Source organism: Heteronotia binoei, chromosome 1, assembly GCF_032191835.1.
Source record: "Heteronotia binoei isolate CCM8104 ecotype False Entrance Well chromosome 1, APGP_CSIRO_Hbin_v1, whole genome shotgun sequence".
NCBI lineage: Eukaryota > Metazoa > Chordata > Lepidosauria > Squamata > Gekkonidae > Heteronotia > Heteronotia binoei.
The window spans coordinates 179,445,844-179,466,276 of record NC_083223.1 but is presented as its reverse complement, the minus strand read 5'-3'; the positions used below and the strand labels follow the sequence as shown (position 1 = coordinate 179,466,276).

Below are 20,433 nucleotides of genomic sequence, written 5' to 3'. Positions count from 1 at the left end.
CAAGATTCACATTCTACAGCATGTCACGCGCTGGGGCTGGGTCAGGCAAAGTCCAGGGGCAGTCCAAGGTCTGTAGCTGGGGAGCAACGAGGGTCCAATACGCCAAAACCGAATCACAGTCCAGGTATCGCAAGTCAAAGGTCCAGGAGCCGAAGTCGGGGGGGGGGGGGTCCAGAAGTCAAAGCCAAAGTCAGAAGCCGAAGTGGATGCTAGAACATCAGGTAAGTGACTAGTTGCTTCCACAAAGCCTTCTCCCAAAGCCCACAGCTATATAGCCCTCTGCTGGCTGTTGCCCTTTTGGATTAATTGCTGACTCAGAGGGCGGCCAGGATCCTGCTGGGACTCAAGCATCCTCACTCCTAGAGGAGCCAGGATCCTTTTAAAACTCAGGGCTCAGGGAGCGTCTTGCTCGTGAGCGTGCCGCCCTCCTCCGGTCCCTGAGATCCTGACGCAGGCGGTCACGTACACGAGCCACCCGAGAGGGCGAGGCCGGAGGGCTTGGATCTTCTCCAGTAGGCGGCAGGGGCACGGGTGCAGGTGGCAGGGGTACAGTTTCTTCTGCAGGCTTAGCTTCTTCTGCAGGGTCCCCAGTACCCATGACACAGGGCACCACTGGTTGTGACCTACAGCTCCCAGGTACAGTCTTTAAATTATACCATCAAGCAATGAAATCCTGGGTTCAGCTCACCACAGTCGTTCCCCATAATGTATGGTAACCTGGCAGACACATTTCTGCTGAAGTTCACAGCATCCCTAATTTAATCTTCCCTAGGCAACCAGTAAAAGATTGAGGTGACCATACTTCAGCAACTAAGTTTCAAAGTGTGACGTCATTGAATTGGAATTCATATATAGAATTGATGCTATCAAGCTTGGACTCAATAAGTTGCCGACGTTCGTTCATTAAAAAAAAGTAATTGCCTCTTCTTATTGGTTTATTGTGCACTATTAATCTTTGCCAGTTTGCAAGGCTGATTGGCTTTACTCTTTTGACTGGATCTTGTTCATATGTGCTCTGCAGTAAAAAGAAACATACTTATGTTTTTTATGTCAACACATGCTGCTGATGAATTGGGCTATGTCTAGGGTTGCCTGGGGAGAGAAAGGAATTTAGCAGTTTATAACGTCACAGAAGCACCCTCCAAAGCAAAAATTTTCTCCAGGGGAACTGATTTCTGCTGTCTGGAGATCAGTTGTAATTCTGGGAGATCTCCAGACCCCACCTGGGAGTTTACAGAAATTCATCCAAACATATAATAAGGTACAATTAACTAAAAGGTCCAGCAGAACTGGCAGTGCCTTTTCAGGTAACTGACCAGTAATTTGATGTTGGAGTTTATAGAACACTGGTTCCAGGTTTAATCCTTATCAGACTGCAGCTAGCTAGCCACCTAAAGAGAACTGTTGTCTTGTGAAATTGACACACTCACATAATGAATTGAGCTGTGGTTCCAAAAAAACTAGTTTTTTGACAGATGAAGAGTTGCCATCAAAACATGCCTATTTTTACCGGAAGCATGTCACAAATTGTATTTTCTGGAAAAGAACTCTAGCACCTTGTAATTAATTGTGTGCAAATCATCATTCTTGTGTCAGTGGACCTTGCAGTTAATTCATTGTACCTTATTATATGTTTAGATGAATTTCTGTAAGCTTATACAGCCATTTCTTGTATGTTCATAAAGAAATATTTGTAAACTGTTCAACTTTATTATATGAAAGTAACAATTATGATATAAAGTTTATGGTGATACTCTTGAGTAATAGTAATTAGTGATACAACCTTAATGCTTCTAACACAGTTTTCTCATAGTCTTCAAACTTCCGTGTTTTCTTCCCTTTTTTGCTACCCACCTTGGAGTTGGCAACCATAGCTATGGGTTGTGGAGGCTTTTATGCTGCAGCATATTTATTAGTTTAGAAGATGTGCAGGACTTTTTGTAACTGCAGAATCGTGCAACTCAGTTGATCCCCTGTTTACCTCCCAGTGTGATGCCCATACTAAATTTAAATATTCTCCCCTTTCCACTTTCAGACTCTTATTTCACACTAGAGAACCATCACAGTTTTTGCAAGTGTAAGAAAATAAAGTGCACGTGTTACAAGACAGTTGTATATATTCCAGAATTAACTTAAAACTTCCTGGACAATTATTTGTAGGCTCTGGCTGAGACTCTTATAGATTGAGACCCCCCACACACACACAAATCAAGTTGCCACTGACTTACAACAGCCCCCTCAGGGTTTTCAAGGCAAGGTGTTTTGCTGCTTCTAACCAGGGCCAACCTTGCTTAGCTTCTGAGATGTGATGAGATCAGGCTGCATTCATAGAAAACTTCACGGAATGTGCTTCTTAAAATAGACCAGATAGGCACTGAGAAACTTGATCATGATCCTTCTAAAGAAGCTGTCTCCTAAATAAGTTTCCTGTAAGGAAATTGACTTCTAGGGCTGTGTGATCTCTATCCTGCACACTGTGACCGTTTTTGCACACAGCTCACCTCGCAGTCACAACCCTCCGCAGCATCTGGTTGGATTTCCCACCATCTGAGCCGAAGCTGTAGGAAGTGCCGCAGCTTTTGCGTAGCAAACGTAAACCGCTAAAACCCAGTTTACGTTTGCTACGCAAAAGCCGCTGTACTTCCTGTAACTCCGGCTCAAATGGTGGGAAATCCAACAGGCGCTGCGGAGGGAACAGGATTGTGACTGCGAGGTAAGCTGTGTGCAAAAAAGGTTTGTATCTGGGGAAAGATCAAATGCTGTCCTGCAACTCTACTGTAGGTCACACTTCCGTTTTTGTCTTCTGACAGAGATGCAAAAATAGGTCTCAACTCTGATCTTACTAGGGACATGGCAGGATTAGGGTTGCTAACTCTGGGTGGGGGAATTCATAGAGATTTGGGGCAGAGTCTGGGAAGGCAGAGTTTGGAAAGGAGAGGCAGCTCAGCAGGGATGTGATGCCATAGATTCCATCCTCCAAAGCAGCCATTTTCTCCAGGGCAACTAATCTCTGTAGACTGCACAGATCAGCTATACTTCCAGGAGAACTCCAGGATCCACCTGGAGGCTAGCAACCATAGATTGAAGCTCATCCCATACTCTGGTAACCTGTTTTGATTCAGAGGCTGGTACACCTGGAAGATCTTCTATTATCCATGCTTTAGTTATCTAAAGTTACTCCAACTGATTTTACCACGTGTCTTTATTTATTAAGCATTTATATTGTACCTTTCTTTTTAGCAGGTGGAAAACAAAGCACCAGTATTCATAATGGACCAACATATATAACAGCACATAACATACAACAGACATTTTAAATTGAAAAATATTGGGATTACTTTATTTATAGTGCAATCCTATGCAAAATTGTCCAGTCCAAACTCACTGAAATCAATAGAATTAAATTAAGTAACTCTGTTTAGGTATTCTGCATGACCTCTTTTTATACTGTGTACCTCCCATGTTACATAGACATATAACATTACGCTGAATTTTCTTATTTGGGAATGTGATGATTTATCTGGTAGAACTGGGATTAAGCTTTATGGGATTCTGTCTTGCATTGCGTGATCATATTTCTGTAATTTTGTGGTCAAGCCTCTTAAGGTCTTTGTCCCCATGCCTTTCCTCAAAACACATTTTGTTTAAATAGCAAGCAGGTGCCAAAATTAAAGAATAGAATGGGGGTACAGTTTAAGAGCTATTCCAAACAATCATTTTGGTGGATGATTATCACCCATTTTGCTGCCATTTGCTGCTGTTTGGCTCACCTCAGAAACGCATAATCTACGTGTCCCTATGTCCAGTGTGAAGTAAAGAGTGCATATTTGCATTTACCTTGACAACTGTATTTTCCATTGCCTGTTGTCAACCTTATTCTGCTGTTTCTACTATTGTTTGACTTTCTTTTATATTGCAAAAGTGACAAAGCTTGCCTAAGCACTTACTCCCCTGCACAGTTTGGGCCACACCTCTACTTATTCAGCAAAAAGTCTGTTCTCTCCATTTGTGGTAGTTGCTTTTATTTTGTATAATTGCCCAATTCAGCAATCTGTCAGTGGTAAAGCACATAAACATATGAACATATGAAGCTGCCTTATACTGAATCAGACACTTGGTCCATCAAAGTCAGTATTGTCTTCTCAGACTGGCAGCAGCTCTCCAGGGTCTCAAGCTGAGGTTTTTCACACCTATTTGCCTGGACCCTTTTTTGGAGATGCCAGGGATTGAACCTGGGACCTTCTGCTTCCCAAGCAGATGCTCTACCACTGAGCCACCGTCCCTCCCCAAGTTTGTTTGATTTTTGGTATCTTTCAATATTTGATTCCTGGCATGGTTACCTTTAAAAGGATCTTGGGTAGCAGGCAGTGCCGGGACTAGTGGTCAGAAAGTGAAATGCTGGTTCATATGTTGCCACACAGTAAAAGTGTTTATATCTCTGGAAATGGAACTCAAAAATTGAACATTCAGTGCCTATTTTTTAAAAGAACACATATGCGGCTCAAAATTGATGTCAGTTGCCCTGACCCGGATAGCCCAGGTAAGCACAGTCTCTTCACATCACAGAAGCTAAGCAGAGTTGACTGTGATTAGTACTTGGATGGGAGACTTCCTTGAAATAGCCAATTGAGAGGAGAAGGCAGGCTCTATTCAGCTACCTCTCTGAATATCTTCCAGGCTCCCAGTATGGGTCAGTCACCAGAGGTTGCCTTGTCTTCCAGGTGCAAACACAGGCACACACATACAAAATATATAAAATAACAAAAAAAAATTATGTCAGATGTGTTCTTTTTCTGGAGCTTTTGTATTGTTGTGATCACTAAGCTCTATGGCAGGGGTGGCCAGCGGTAGCTCTCCAGATGTTTTTTGCCTACAACTCTCATCAGCCCCAGCTATTGGCCATGCTGGCTGGGACTGATGGGAGCTGTAGGTAAAAAAGCATCTGGAGAGCTACCGTTGGCCACTCCTGCTTTGTGGTATTAGCTCTAAAAGACTAACCAGTCAGCCTAAAGTCTATCACTATCTCTGAAAACTTGGAAGACTCCACAGCAACTAAAAACACAGAGATACTTCTTAGTAGACATGAGTCATGTGAACAGTGGCTTCCCTAACTCTTGCTTTTCTTCCATAGCTCCTGCTCAGGCACAGATCATCCATGCTGGACAGGCATGTGTTGTAAAGGAAGATAACATCAGTGAACGAGTGTACACTATTCGGGAAGGTGATACCCTTGTTTTGCAGTGTTTGGTTATGGGGCATCCACGTCCACAGGTAACTTTTCTGGTCCTTTCTGTTATTTATGGTCCCTTTACTTGTGATTTGTTATTTTGCCAAATACTAGGCAGACCACTGTTTAGCAGAAAGGATGTTGTTCTCTGAATCATTGTTTCATGCGCAGAGCCCAGAAATGGCTTCATTAAGTTAAATGTTACAACTTTGCTGAATTAATTTCCATGCTAGCAAAACTTAAAACTGGTAGCATTCCATCAACAGAATAAAGGGTATCTGAATAGTGCAGTTATTCCCTCAACAGAAAAGTTGGGCCCTCTTCAACTGATTTGTTTTTTTGGCTGCTCCAAACATATTCATTTGAAGCTTTCCACTGTAGATACTTGATTTCACTAGCTTATTTGCCAGACTGGCCATCACATAGCTGGATACTGAGCTTCTGACATTTAAGGAGTCCCATGATACAGGAGTGGGGGATGCTTCTTAACATAGCAGCTGAGATGATCAAACAAAACTCTGCACTTGGAAACACCATCTCTAACACCATCTCTAAAAGTGACTGCCTAAATGACCCCTGAAGATAGGGTCGCCAGATCTGTGTTGGAAAAGCCCTGGAGACTTTGGGGGTGGATCCAGGAGAGGGTGGGGTTTGGGAAGGGGAGGGGCCTCAGCATGGTACAATGCCATAGAGTCACCCTTCAAATCAGCCATTTTCTCCAGGGAAGCTGATCTCTTGCAGCTGGAGTTCAGTTGTAAAAGCAGGAGATCTCCAGGCCCAACCTAGAGGCTTGGCTACAGAAGTGAGAATCATTGAAAAGAGGCAAGAGGAAAAAGAAACTGCCACCATGCAGTTATGTCAATCAATCAATCAAAAGCCTTTATTGGCATATATCAGATTATAAACAAACAAATAAACAGCTACAGAAATAATAAAACAGTCATATGCAGCTATACACTGGACAATTGATCCTTGATTACCAGACTCAACAATAAAGCAACCCTTTCAGTTACTTCAGATGACAAATCATTCAGAAGACGGCAAACCTTCACAACATCTGAGCAGCCTGTCATATTGAACAGAATTGGATCCAGAAACCTAAGGCGTATAGTATCATATAGGGGACAATAAAGAAGAATATGGGACAATGAGTCAACTTGTTTTAAATTACATATACATAGTCTTAATGAAAGTGGGATTTTTTTATATCTACCATAGGTAACTGCTGATGGAATTGTATTGCAACTAGCAAGGGTAAATGCTATACGCAATTTTGGAACATGGAGAGCTGATAAATAAGAAGGCAGATGACCAATAGTTGAGGAAATTCCAAAATTCAGAGGGGAGCAAGATTTGTCCGCAGCACTCATTAGATTTTGTAATTCATTATCTAAAATTCTGCGTTTAATTACATAGTATGCATTTGTAAGAGGAAGCTTGTAAAAAGAATCCATAGACAAACCTAAGGTGATTATTTTCCTCTCTATGTAGGGAATCCATTTGGATGAGGAGGATTCAGACAGTATTTGATATAAATAACTCCCACAGTTGGCGGAATAGTGCACACGTAGCCAATATTTGATTGATATAAGCCATGCTCTAGTTTCTAACATATTGAGGCCTGTTTCTAGACAAAGAGTGGCATATGAGACACAGCCCATGATTTTCCTAGCAAATTTGGACTGAACTCTTTCGATATCAGACTCCAAAGGCACTAATCCAAGTTGGAATGCCATACAATAACATGCAGTTATGTCTAAGAAACTCTCTTATTTATTTTCATTGATTTATACCCCGCCTCTCCCACAAATGGCTTGGGGCGGCTATGTTATGTGAATTAAATGACACTACAGTTAGAACATTAAAAACTAGTTACTTAGAACATGAAAAACTTATTTAGGGATAATACCAAATACATAATCAATCTAAAAAATGGCAAGAAGACTGTCAAAATGGAATAAAAGAGGAAGATTGGGACCAACTTTGGAATGCCTTCAGTTCCACCTCAGAATTTTTTAACATACGATCCCAGGCTCTAAAAATGGCTACCCACTGGCATTATACTTCTAAACAGCTCTATAGCATGAAAGCTATTAGTAGCCTTTTCTGTGGACAAGGTGGTGACTTCATACATTTGTGATGGTCCTGGCCTAAAATTCATGATTTTGGGGATTTTATATTAAAAGAAATAAAGGAAATCACTGGAGAATCTCTCCCCTTTCATCCAGAGACTGTTCTGTTAGGCTGGTGGCCCAATGCTCCATCAAACAAAATTTCTGTCGACAGGATCACCCTCGTGCTGGCAGTAGCTTGATTGGAGGTTGCTGCACACTGGAAATACAAGGCTCTGCCTTCAATACATGCTTGGAGAACCCGACTGTGGGATTATTTCCTACTAAGTAAAGTCTCAATTTATAGTGCTGATGCTCTGACAGAATATACTCAAGAAAAATTTACTGTGTTCTGGTTCCAAGTTGTGGAATATCCCACCAAACATAATATTCTCCCAAAAAAACGTTTTTATCATGATAAGCTCTATTTCTAATACGTTCTGGACTCACTTTTTCTCTTCTGATCTGAGTACAAAAAACTGTGCGCTCTATATAGTTGAGTTTGATTAACTGGATTTCTTAATACAGTATTGGGACAGTTCTTTGTACATTCCTACAGTAGAATCAGTTAATAGAATGTTTTTTCACTGGATGCTCTTCAGTATAATTGTATGACTGCTCCTTGGTTCTCTTTTCTATGAATTACTTTTTCTTTTTCTGGTTTTTTTTTTAAATATTTATATCCTCACTAAGGCTACATTGTTTGAGATGATAGATTACAGGGTTCTTTATTGTAAACTGAAAATTTGTTAATAAAAATCTGTTTAAAAAATCTAAAAGATGACACAAACCACAGCATGGAACGAAACATCAACCCCCAAAGTCCAACAGGTAAAATTCAAAAATGTGATCCAATCAGGCTTTCCCCCCCACAAACAGACATCTTCAGTTCCAGCAGTAGAACAATAGAATTCCACTTGTGCTGGAACTGAAGACATCTGCCTGGGAAAAGAAAAGCATGATTGGATCACATTTTCGAACTTTGCCTGTTGGACTTTGGGATTTGATGTTTCCTTCCATGCTGTGGTTAATTCTGTTTTTAAAAATTGATTATGTATTTTGTATGATCCTTAAATAAGTTAAGATTTTTCATGTTCTAAGCAATTGTAGTGTTGTTTAGTTAATGTAAGAGAATTTCTTAGACATAGCTGCACTGAGGCGGTGAATTTTTCCTCTTGCCCACTTGGAGGCTAGCAACCCTACCTGAAGATCATGTTATGATGTGAATACCCCCAGGGAACAGAATATATTAAAGAAAGGGAAAAGCCACAGCACCTCCTCCTGCTCCCTTCATATTCTTTTTCATAGTCTTGCTACTCACACAAGTTGAAGTGCAGTGGCTGTCAGCATCTAATTTCTCCATGGATTCACAGACAAGAAACTATTTGACATAGGATATAGGATACACCAAGTGAAAGAGAGCAGTCCAGGCCTTAAAGGTCAGCTTTTGCGAGCTATTTGTCTAGCAAGCACCCCTTTTACAACATATTAAACACGCATTCCCTTCTGCCTAATCAAAATTTGAAGTGTCCTCAAGATGGTTTTTTCTAGTTCCTTATTAATCTGAGTTAAATAACCTTCCTGCATTCCTGTTGTCACAAAAATAACCATATATTACGACCTCTGTGCATTAGGGCTTGTTCTAAAGGCCAGTTAATGTAGACTGGCAGTCCCTTAACAAATTTGGTTCAGATTGTCTCCAAGGGAACATTCACAGAATCACTCAATGATTAGTTTCTTCTCCAAAGCCAGAGTGATTAAGGTATGATAAAAGGTGCAGATAGTTTCCCTTTTTTCCCAGGCACATATATAGAAGCTTTCTCAAAGGCCATTTTTATCAAGTTATTTAACCTGGATGTTTATGCCTGGCCATGAAAAAAACAAAGCCAAGGAAATTACAGCACAGATGTTAGTATTTACATTTCTTTAGATTGTACATTATAACTAAAAACATTAAGGCTGTAATCATAAACTGGCAGGATGTAATGGTTTCAGCACTGGTCTAAGACCTGGAAGACCCAGGTTCAAATCTCCGTTCCACCATGGAAGAGGCAACCATCTCTTTCCTTTCTTCTATTATAGAAGATTACAGATAAACCATAGGTTCAAGAAGCATTTATAACATGAAGAATGCTAACACAAACATTAACAAAGTGTGCACATACATAGGCAACATGAAATTATACATCCAGTGAACATCGTTCCCTGGCATCTGCCCCTCTCAGTTTTGTTTCTGTTCCATCACTTACCTCCTTAGGTTTCTTTATAGGGTTGCCAAGTCTAACTCAGAATGTACCTGGGGACTTTGGGGTGGAGCCAGGACACTTTCCCACTCCCTAAAATAAATAAATAGAAATATAGCAGTGCAGTTCCCCTGCATACAGTCTTCATTCCCTAATCTCCCAGCAGCTGGCTGCACTTCCACTCTCTCTCTCTCTCACACACACACACACACACACACATGCACACACACACACACACATGCACACACACTGAAACAAAGCCAAAATAAACACAGTTTGGAATAACACACTTTGTGGTTTCACTGGGGCAATTTACTCATTATGGGAGTTGTTGAATGTTGTATACTCAACCAAGTTCTTCAGACTAACACAGGGAAACCAGAGGTTCTACTTAACTATACATTCTGTATTTTTCTGTGCAAATGAGTACTGAAAGGACTGTAAAACGGAGGAACAGGGCTGTTTCCCTTTTCTTTCTCACAACAGCCACATTGTTCTGCAAGCTCACTCTGCCCCCATTCAGCCTAGTTCTGGAGATTTAATGGCACACACACCTTTCTAAAAGCAAATTTGCCCAAGTGTCTTCTTAAGCCTTCCGAGGTAGAAAGGCACACGGTGGCTGTGGGGGTGGGGCTTCCCCCCACCAGCCAGTTGGCTGGGTAGGGCTGCTAAGCTCCCAGGCCAGGTGGGGTTTCTGCCACTAAGGAGGTCACCAACCTGCTGGCGCACATTGGACCAGTGGGGGGATCCCCTCCTGACATTGCCAGCGCAATGACGTCACTTACAAGTGATGTAATCGCTTCAGCAACGTTGCTCACTGACCACTCTAGGAGCTTCCAGGAAAACTCCTAGAGCCAGTTTGGTATAGTGGTTTAGTACATGGACTCTTATCTGGGAGAACTGGTTTTGATTCCCCACTCCTCCACTTGCAACTGCTGGAGTGGCCTTGGGTCAGCCATAGCTCTCGTAGGAGTTGTCCTTGAAAGGGCAGCTTCTGTAAGAGCTCTCTCAGCCTCACCTACCTCACAAGGTGTCTGTTGTGGGGGGCGGAAGTATAGGGGATTATGACTGCTCTGAGATTCAGAGTATAGGGTGGGATATAAATCCAATATCTTCTTATTTTCCCAGACGCTCTAGCAGTTTGGGAGGGAAACTCTACTGTACCATAGAGTTTCTGTCCCAAATTGCTAGAGCATCCGGGAAAACCATAGAGTTTTCCCAGAAGCTCCTAGAGTGGCTGGTGCACAATGTCACCAGTGCAGTGATATCACTTGTGAGTGTTGTCATTGTGCTGTGCATGTTATGCGAGTGTGAAAAAGTCCCCTGTCAGAGGCCGCGGGGGACTTGGAAACGCTATGGCTGGTGGAGGGGAAAGGGCCTGCAAAACTGGGAGGACCCAGCAGGGATTGACAACTCTATTTCTCTAGCATTTTGCATAGTTTTCATTCCCCTTAAATATACCAACTAGCAGCCCCCTCCCCTTTTATATAAGGGCAATTTTAGTGCATCATCAATATTGCTCCTTGGATAGTTCTGAAATTACAATAATATTCTCTCTTTATCCTTCACGCGTGTGTGCACACATACACACACACACAATCCCTATTCTCTGCTTGTCTAAATCAAAGCTTTATCTCTTAACCTTTGTTTAATCTTCTCTCTTGTCTCAGTTAGTTGTTAAAACTCCAAAATGTGGTCAAACTAAATAAATGAGGCTAAAATGAAAAAAGCTGAGGAAAGATTAAAGAACTGACTGAAGCAGCCATGCAAACAGAATGCTCTTTGAGAGGCTTCAGGCTCCTAATGAGAGGACAAAGGCTAAATGAATCCCTCATGGGCAGCCATTAGCTCTGAATAGTATGGAAGCACTGGGTGGAGGCCATAGAATCGGATCATCTCATCTCCATAAAATACAGTCTGTACTCCACCATAGCTGTAGAGGCCATTAGACAGAGAGAAGGTCTGATTAAGGTAGTGGTAGGTCTGATGCCTTGTGGTAGTAATAATGCTGTCTGCCTTATTCTCAGCACACAGATTAAATCATAGTCCAATTCCCTACTGTTCAATATAGGCCTTGCTGGCCTTTAGCAAGTCATTAATTTTGTACTCAATTTATAATCTGTAAAATGGGAATATTACTGTTTCCTTGGTTTATTTCACTGAGAGGGAATGAATGCTGTATAATTATAGACTAAGGCAGATGTCTCACCAGCTCACTCCCTAAGTACACCATGTCATCCCACTTTGGCAGGAGACCTACCACCCCCTACCAGCTCTTCCTGCACTTAGGGTTGTCAATTCCCAGTTGGGGGCAGGGGATTTCCTGGGTTGGAACTCCCACTTCAGGGTTATCAGAAAGCAGGGGGATATCCACTGAGCACTCCATTATTCCCTATGGAGGCCAATGCCCATAGGGCAAGGGTGTCAAATGTCCAGTCCACAAGCCACAATTGGCCAATCCAGGGTTTTAATCAGGCCCATGCGGCTCTTTTGTCCCCCCTCCCCCCTCTCTTTTTGAAGCTCCAAGTTTGACAAAATTCCCAGCTCCTTTCTTGTCTTTGCAGGCTGAAGCAGGAAGCAGTTCTGGGCTTGCAAAGCTGCAATGCAAATGCAGAATGGACTTTCCATTAAGGACTCTGTGCCCTCAGTTCCCTGTGCCCAGATAGAGGTAGAGGCACCAAATTTTCAGCATAGCATCTGGTGCCTCTCCTCAACCCACCCACCCCCTTTTCAAAAGGATTGGACCAGGGGGTCCAATTCCATGAGCCCCAAAAGAAGGTGCCCGCATCTTCCATTATTTCCAATGGAAGGAAAGCATTTAAAAAGAAGAAGATGATATTGGATTTATATCCCGCCCTCCACTCCAAAGAGTCTCAGAGCGGCTCACAATCTCCTTTACCTTCCTCCCCCACAACAGACACCCTGTGAGGTGGGTGGGGCTGGAGAGGGCTCTCACAGCAGTTGCCCTTTCAAGGACAACCTCTTCCAGAGCTATGGCTGACCCAAAGCCATGCTAGCAGGTGCAAGTGGAGGAGTGGGGAATCAAACCCAGTTCTCCCAGATAAGAGTCCGCACACTTAACCACTACACCAAACTGGCTCTCCAAAGAGTGTGGTACCTTTAAATGTGATGGACAGAACTCTCTTTAGAGTTCAATTGTGCTTGTCACAGCCTTGCTCCTGGCTCCAACCCAAAGTCTCCAGGCTCCACTCCAAAAGTCCCAGCTATTTCCTTAGTTGAACCTGGCAACCCTATTGCCACTGCTCAGCCATTTTCTCCAAGAGACCTGATCTCTATAGTCAAGAAATCAGTTGTAACTGGGAGAACAGCAGGCTGCGTGTAGAGGCTAGCAACCCTATAAAGTGGTAATACGAGAGATGAACCACTTGATGAAGCCCTGAGGTTTGTGATTTCAGCGAATGCTGACCTCTCTTCTTCAGGCCTCTGCTTGAATCTGCAGACATTGCATTCTGTTCTGTGAATGCAGATTGGGAGCCTACCAACTATACATATCAAGAACACAGTCCCCATCTTGTGTAAATTGGGGAATGTGTGGCCTTTCCATGTGATACAACTTCCATGCATGGTTCTGGTTCATGTGAATGGAAGTTGTACTTTTATGGAAAATTCACACACTGCATAATTAACCCAAGATTCTGCACTTCCAGTACACTTGGCTGGCAGGCTCCTGGTATATGTTAACCAAACAGGACATAATTCCTGCAGAGGGCTGAGGAGAGAGGGAAATTAGCTATGTATTAAAGAGAAAAGTAAGCAAGCTGGATTTTTCAGGTCATCATGACGATGAGCTGCAGGTGCTGTATTTTGCACAGCATAATGGAGATGTTGAGAGGTGAATGGGTAGATCTGGGGTCTGTCTTACAGTAGACATGCCATGGGCAGGAATGTAGAGAGTTATGTGGCCATGACTGTTTCACATAGAACATAATTTGCTGTTTGAGTGGCAAAGCTGACATTTATTTAAACTCATGAGATTTTCATCAGCTATGAGAAAGAGAGTGAGAGAAAATATAGTGTGAGAACATATTTTGTCCTTATGTCAACAGGAAACAATGCCTGAAATATGAACAAAGTGTCTGATAGAGATATGGAAATTAGAAGGCTTCATATGAGATCTGAGTGACAAAGGAGAAAGAATTCTGTACTCAAACAGCCATCATTTTTTGTTGTCCTGCCTCGCATATTTTATAAATCCCCAGTATTTTTGACCCCATCTCATTTTCTACCACAGCCACTTAGTCTTGTGATTTGAAATAAATTTTGTGAGGAAAATAAACCAAACTAGCTAACAGTCTGATCCCACTGAGAAGACAATTTCAGTGGATTCTTATACCCAAGAAGTATAAGTAGCATTGAAGGTGTAGCTTCAGTACCTTTCTGTACATCAGGTTCCAAAACCTTTTGTCCTCAAAAAGCCAGCCTCTGTAGAAGTGATTAACAGAGCCAGTATAAGAAAACTTACTTGCATAATTGAAAATATACTTAAATGTTACTGATAGTTGATATGTTGATGAATAAGAGCAGCACACAATAAGTAACCAATGTACACAGGAGCATGTTGCATGATTGTTTTAGTGCACTGGCATAGATCTTTGGATGGTTCACTCTTGGTTTATTGGCAACTGTTCACTATTACCATGTTCCTTTCTGCAAAGCATCTCAGAGAAGCCCTTCAGTCCTGTAACATTTTTTGCCTGCCACTCTTTTCACGTACTGCTTATTTTAACATCCCACCTACACTTCCAATATACCTTAACTTCAAGATTTCATTTTCTTTTTTAAGAGCCACATTTGGCTATAGAGCCGTAAGATGCAACCCCTGCTGTACATGTTTAATGCTTAGTACTTTTCTGAGGCTCCAAGCTTACATAACATCCAGGTTGTTCAGACTTGCGGATTTTCATGAGCAGGGCTTTTTTTGAGCAGGAACGCACAGGAATGCAGTTCCGGCTAGCTTGGCATCAGGAGGTGTGGCCTAATATGCAAATAAGTTCTTGGTGGCCTTTTTCTACAAAAAAGCCCTATGTGAAACAATGGTGACATCAGGAGGTGTGGCCTGATATGCAGATAAGTTCCTGCTGGCCTTTTTCTACAAAAAAAGCCTTGGTCGTGAATTAAAACAAAGCTTTTGGCTAGTGCTCTGGCTATCAGGCATTAGTGGGTGGTACCTTCCCACCTGTGTTTCGGTCATAAAAGTCAATTTTGTTGTTAGCTCCAGTGGAAGCAGGAGGCAAAATCTTGTAGTTGGTCTGCCCAGCAACCTTATTTCATCCTTTCCACGCTTGGTGCTTCTTTATTTCCTTTACATCCCTTATTTTACATTTCTCTTCCAGTGGAAACCCCCCACCACCTGCCTGCAAGTGTTCATGCATCAGGGATCCAAAGGGAAGCCTTCAAGACAAACAAATCCTGAGCAAAGGCAGTGTGTGATGTTCCTTTCTCCATTATATTTCATAGGTTCATCTTTTTTTGCAATCTTGCTACTCACTTAATTGTTCCATGAACAAATCACCTTGAATCTAGGCTTAAGAAAAACAAACAAGAATTCAGAGGACTGCCTTTCTTCACATACACACACATGCAGATGCAGAATACACAAGGGAAGAGAAACAGAATCTACAGGGTAGTAGCAGTTTCTGCATCTCTTCCTTCTGAAGTTTAACAGATTAAATATTCCCAGTTCCCAGCAAGATGAAAAGGCACTGACTGAAGTATGATGAAAGCTTTGTGGCTATGAGCCTCTTTACCAGTCACTTCACACCCTCCAAGAACTGGAGCTGGAAAGGCCAATTAGTCTTGCACGATTCCTATTTGGCTGATGCACAGTGTTTGGTTGATGGACATATCACAATGGCAAGATAGGGCATTGTACATTAGCTGAGAGTAACATGGCATGAGTTATTGCCCATGGCAAACATCTTTCGGAACTCTGGAGAACACTTCTGAGTTTCTGGATGAAGTCCATGGCATGACAGGAAGATATTTGGGTCAGTTTTTAAAACCTCATAAGCCATGAAGTGTGTATTGCTGGCAGATTGCATGGGAAACCCAAGACTGGTAAGAGTCTACTGCGTCCAACCAGAGCCCAGATCAGTTCTAAGTCTGTCTGTGTCCTACTACTTTGCTTTCTCTCTCTCTTCATCTCAGTCTTTCTCATTCCCCTCCTCTAGGTGAGGTGGACCAAAACTGCTGGCAGCGCCTCGGACAAATTCCAAGAGACATCGGTGTTTAATGAGACACTTCGGATTGAGAAGATCCAGAGGCTGCAGGGGGGCCGCTATTATTGTAAAGCAGAGAATGGGGTTGGGTCCCCTGCCATCAAGTCCATTCGAGTAGATGTGCAGTGTAAGTCATTTTTTGGCCAACCAAAGCTTCCCACAGTTCTACTGTGTGCCTGTATCTGAATGCTTGGCCAGTGAAACTCTGCATTGACCTAGAGCCATCCTCATATCTCAGAGGCAAAAGGACATGTACTTATTCCCAAGCTCACTCTCTTTCCCAAGATCACTCTCCTTAAAATGCTTATCTTGGAATTATAGAGCAAAAAAAAAAAAAAAATCCTATTTAACTACTGATAAAATTATTCACGAGGGGCTCTAGATGGAAGCATCCTGACCTAGATGGCCAGGCCATCAATATTACCCACGGCCGGCCCATCCAATAGGCAAACTAGGGCGCCGGCAGGGTGGGGGCACCGAATTTGCCTCCCCAGCTCCTCCTCCCTCCCTTCTTCACAGTTTAATGCTTGGGAACAGGCAGTGAAGTGCCGCGCTCCTGGGTTCTTTAAAGGCTGACTCCCCCCCCCCCCCCCAATTAGCTGATTGGCGGGAAAAACCGTGCGGAGGTTGATGGCTCCTATGCCCTTCTGGCACACTCACAATCAGCACTGGGGGTAGCAGCGGTGAGCAAGCTGATGAAAGAGCAGTGCTACCCTTGCCTCCTCCCCACTTCCTTCCCACACCCAGGAAGGAAGTGGGGAAGAGGCAACAGTGGCGGCGCTCTTTCAGCAGCTCGCTTGCCACCGCTGCTGATAGGGAGCATGCTGGAGGGGCATAGGAGCTGCCAGCCTCCATGCAGTTTTTCTCACTGATCAGCTGATTGGTAGGGGGTGTCAGCCTTTAAAGAGCCCAGGAGCTCAGTGCTTCACCGCCCGTTCCTGGGCATTAAAATTGTGAAGAAGGGAGGGGGGGAGGAGGAGGCACCACGGGGGGGCGGTGGGATATGGCACTGTGCTGCATCACAGAGGGGGGTGGGGGCAGCAAAGCTGCCTAGCGCGTTATGTGACCTAGGGCTGGCCCTGATCTTATCTAGAGCTTGGAATATAAGCAGTGTCTGTCCTAGTTAGTAACTTGGATGGGAGACCATCAAGAAAATCCAGGGCTGCTATGCAGAGGCAGGCAATGCCAACCCACCTCTGAAAGTCTTTTGCCTTGAAAACTCTACAGAGTTATCATGGTTCCATGAAAAAAGGCCACAGGAAAAAAGCTCACAGAAAAAGCTCCCACGGTCACAAATGCTTACAGGAAAAATGCCCACATGGAAAAATACTATGTAATGCACCATAGATATTTACAATTGTGGATAACCATTCACCTCCATTTATGAGAATCAACAGGTATTATCCATATTACTTTACCATGGTATTACCATGTTGTTACTTTAGAATTAAAATATGTTGTAGTTACAAGCAGCAATTTGTGTTGTGATTTTTCAATTATTTTAAATAATAATTTTGGTAATGTGTATATTTGATGGACTGCAGAGGGACCTGGCTTGTGCATGCCTGGTGTGTGGGAGTAGGTGAGGTAGGAAGCAGCCTGGGGTGCCACCTCACCTACAGGGCACTGCTAGGCATCCCTTCCCCCCACCCTGCTGCTCTTTGCTTCCTGGGTCACAGACTGGCTGTGGCTGGACAGAACATTGTCAAGGCTCTTCTTTGCAAGGGAAGCCGGACTTGGAGGAGAATGCGCCCTGCCTGGCTGCTCTCACCTTGAAAGAGAAAGCAGACGAGAGGGGCACATTCTTCTTCTCTGAGCTCAGCTTCCCTCACAAGGGAAGCCTACTCTGCTCTCACCTGAAGCCGAGAGCAGCTGAGTGGGGTGCCTTCTCCTCCTTCAAGCTCAACTTCCCACCTTGCAAGGGAAGCTGAACTCAAAGAACAAGAATGCACCTGACCCCACCCGCTCTCAGCTTGAAGGAGAGAGCAGCTGGGCAGGATGCATTCTCCTTCAAGCTCAGGTTCCCTTGCAAGGGAAGCCAAGCTCGGAGGAGAACGCCTGTGAGTGTGCTCTCAGAGGTGCTCAAAAACTGTCCTAAGAAGGGCAGTCTTGGATTGCTTCCGAGAGCATGGCCGTGGCTCACCCAAAGCCCTCCCTGTACTCGCCTGCTGTGCCACTGCACCTGCCCTCTCCATGGGCGGAGGTGCACTGGTGTGGCAGGCAAGGTGGATGGTGCAGGTGCCGGCTTGGAGTCCCCAAGGACCAAGCGCTGGGCCTGGGCTTGCCACAAACTAACACAACCTTCCTGTGCATTAGCCAATGTTATTCTGTGGCAAGCCCAGGCCCGGCAGGGCCGGGCACATTCTTCTCCTCCAAGCTCAACTTCCCTTGCAAGAGAAGCCTTCAGGTGAGAGCAGCCGGGCAGGACTGGAAGCACTCTTATCCTCTGAGCTCGGCTTCCCTTGCAAGGAAAGCCGAGCTCAGAGAAGAAGAACACGCCCTGCTCATCTGCTCTCGCTTTCAAGATGCGAGCAGCTAGGCGGCATGCATTCTCCTCCAAGCTAGTTGAGTTCTCCTTTCTCTGTGACCCAGGAAGCCAAGAGTGGCCAGGCAAGGGGAGGGGATGCCACCACCTACCTCACTTACTTCCACATGCCAGCCATGCACAAGTCAAGTCCCTCTGCAGTCCATCAAACATACAAATAACTTAGCAAAATTATTAATTATATTTGATAAAATCACAACACAAATTGTTGCATGTGACTACGACATATTTTAATCCTAAAGTAACAAAAATTGGTAAAATATTGGTAATGCCTGTTCATTCTCATAAATGAAGGTGAATGGTTATCCACAATTATAAATACCTATGGTGTTTTTCCACGTGGTATTTTTCCATGTGGGCTGCTTTCCGTGTGGGTTTCTTTCCATGTGGGTTTATTTCTCTGTGGGCATTTTCCCATGTGAGCTTTTTTCTTGTGGGTTTTTTTCCCATTACCAGTTATCATAAGTCAGCTGTGACTTCATGGCATTTTCCACCACCATGGACAGAAATTAGTATGGTATATTGAATTCAATAGAGCAGGGGTGGTCAATGGTAGCTCTCCAGATGTTTTTGCCTACAACTCCCATCAGCCCCAGCCAGCATGGCCAATGGCAAAAAAACATCTGGAGAGCTACCATTGGCCACCCCTGCAATAGAGTGTCTTTTCCCTGGCAGATGGGAGCTCACCCATGAAGATCACTTGGAAAGCCTAGAGGAAGTCACTTTTTGTCTTTCTAACCTAGTTCACAGGGTTGTTGTGAAGATTAAATGAGATGGTTGCATATGTGCTATCTTGAAATCATGCAAAAGTGGCAAATACTATAATCAATACATATGGAACCACAGTAAGAATGTTAACTACCCCAGCATTTTATTCCAGACAGAAAAAAGCCTTTCCTCACATTTCTGTAACTTCTCCTTTTCTTTGAGTATCTCATATTTAATATTTCCTAAACAGAGTTATGCCCTTCCTAAACCGATTCACTTAAATGGATTTAGAACTACTAATCTCTTAGATTAAGACCTTTTCACATTACATTTATAAAGTAAATTCACCTCAGGTTGACTCCTTGAGAGGGTATAGTCTTATCTGGTCATGCACATAATGATGTTTGATCAAATTTATCCCAGTGGAGTTCACTATGTCTTCAGAACATATATATTTAATTCCCTCCACCTCCACAAAAAATGTTCAGCTTTAGCTACAATAATAATTGTTTTCAAATAGATCTGGGCCTGTGATAAATTTGTGAGTTTCCCTAGGAAACTTTTGAAATTCCCTTTCTCCTTTTGTGACATTTATTTATTTACATTTATATTCCACCCTCTCCACACGTGGGTTCAGGTTGGGTTACAGAGTCTAAAAAAAAATCAGGATTTCAATACAAAATTCAATACAAGAGTAAAACAATTTTAAACAGTTTTAAAACAGTATAAATTAGAACAGAATGCAGGAATTTCCAACTTGTGATATTGGTCTCCAAATCTTCTTGGTCTGGGCTGCATGAAGATGATGAATTTCAGCAGAGGGGGTGAGATCTTATTGGATGCCTGCTCTCAACCAAAGGCCTGACAGAACATTAATGTCCTGCGGGGCCCTGATATCTGATGGGAGCATGTTCCAAGAGGCCAGGCCCAAAATAGAAAAAGTTTGGTGAGGCTAGGCAGATGTCCTTTGGGCTGGGACTACCAGTAATTCTTATTCAATAGGTTAAATATACATCACTCCTATTTTCTCTGTCCTTGAAGGCCTACCCCGGAGTGAGGAAGAAGATCTCCCTCATAAGGGCATTTGTGCCCTTTGCTTCTAGGATGCAGTTTGGATCTAAGTTGATGCAGAGTCCTGCTGTTCTTCATGAGTCTCTGACCTTTAGAGCTATGGGGTCAATTGGGTGGCCAAGGGCTTTCCAATACTAACATCTACTCTGCAGATGGACTTGGTAACATGTCTCCTCCTTACAGTTCATTCCTATTTCCCCACACTGGAGAAGAGCCTGTGTTTTATGATTCTTTATTAGATGCAAGAATGAGAGGGTGGGAAAGGACGAGGTTAGGCTTTACCATCATT

The 20,433-nt window shown here is 43.3% G+C and overlaps 1 protein-coding gene across 4 annotated transcripts in view; it reads left to right on the top strand.

The window, feature by feature from the left end:
* MDGA1 (MAM domain containing glycosylphosphatidylinositol anchor 1) overlaps nt 1-20,433 on the top strand; it is a 456,809-nt gene that overhangs the window by 135,634 nt on the left and 300,742 nt on the right. For all 4 annotated transcript variants that reach the window (XR_009555734.1, XM_060244909.1, XM_060244890.1 and 1 more), the window contains exons 2-3: nt 5,132-5,271; nt 15,773-15,947. Coding sequence is in view for 3 of the 4 variants with exons in the window: in XM_060244909.1 (XP_060100892.1) it covers nt 5,132-5,271; nt 15,773-15,947 (315 nt within the window). In the remaining variant the exon portion in view is untranslated. The remainder of the gene's footprint in view (nt 1-5,131; nt 5,272-15,772; nt 15,948-20,433) is intronic.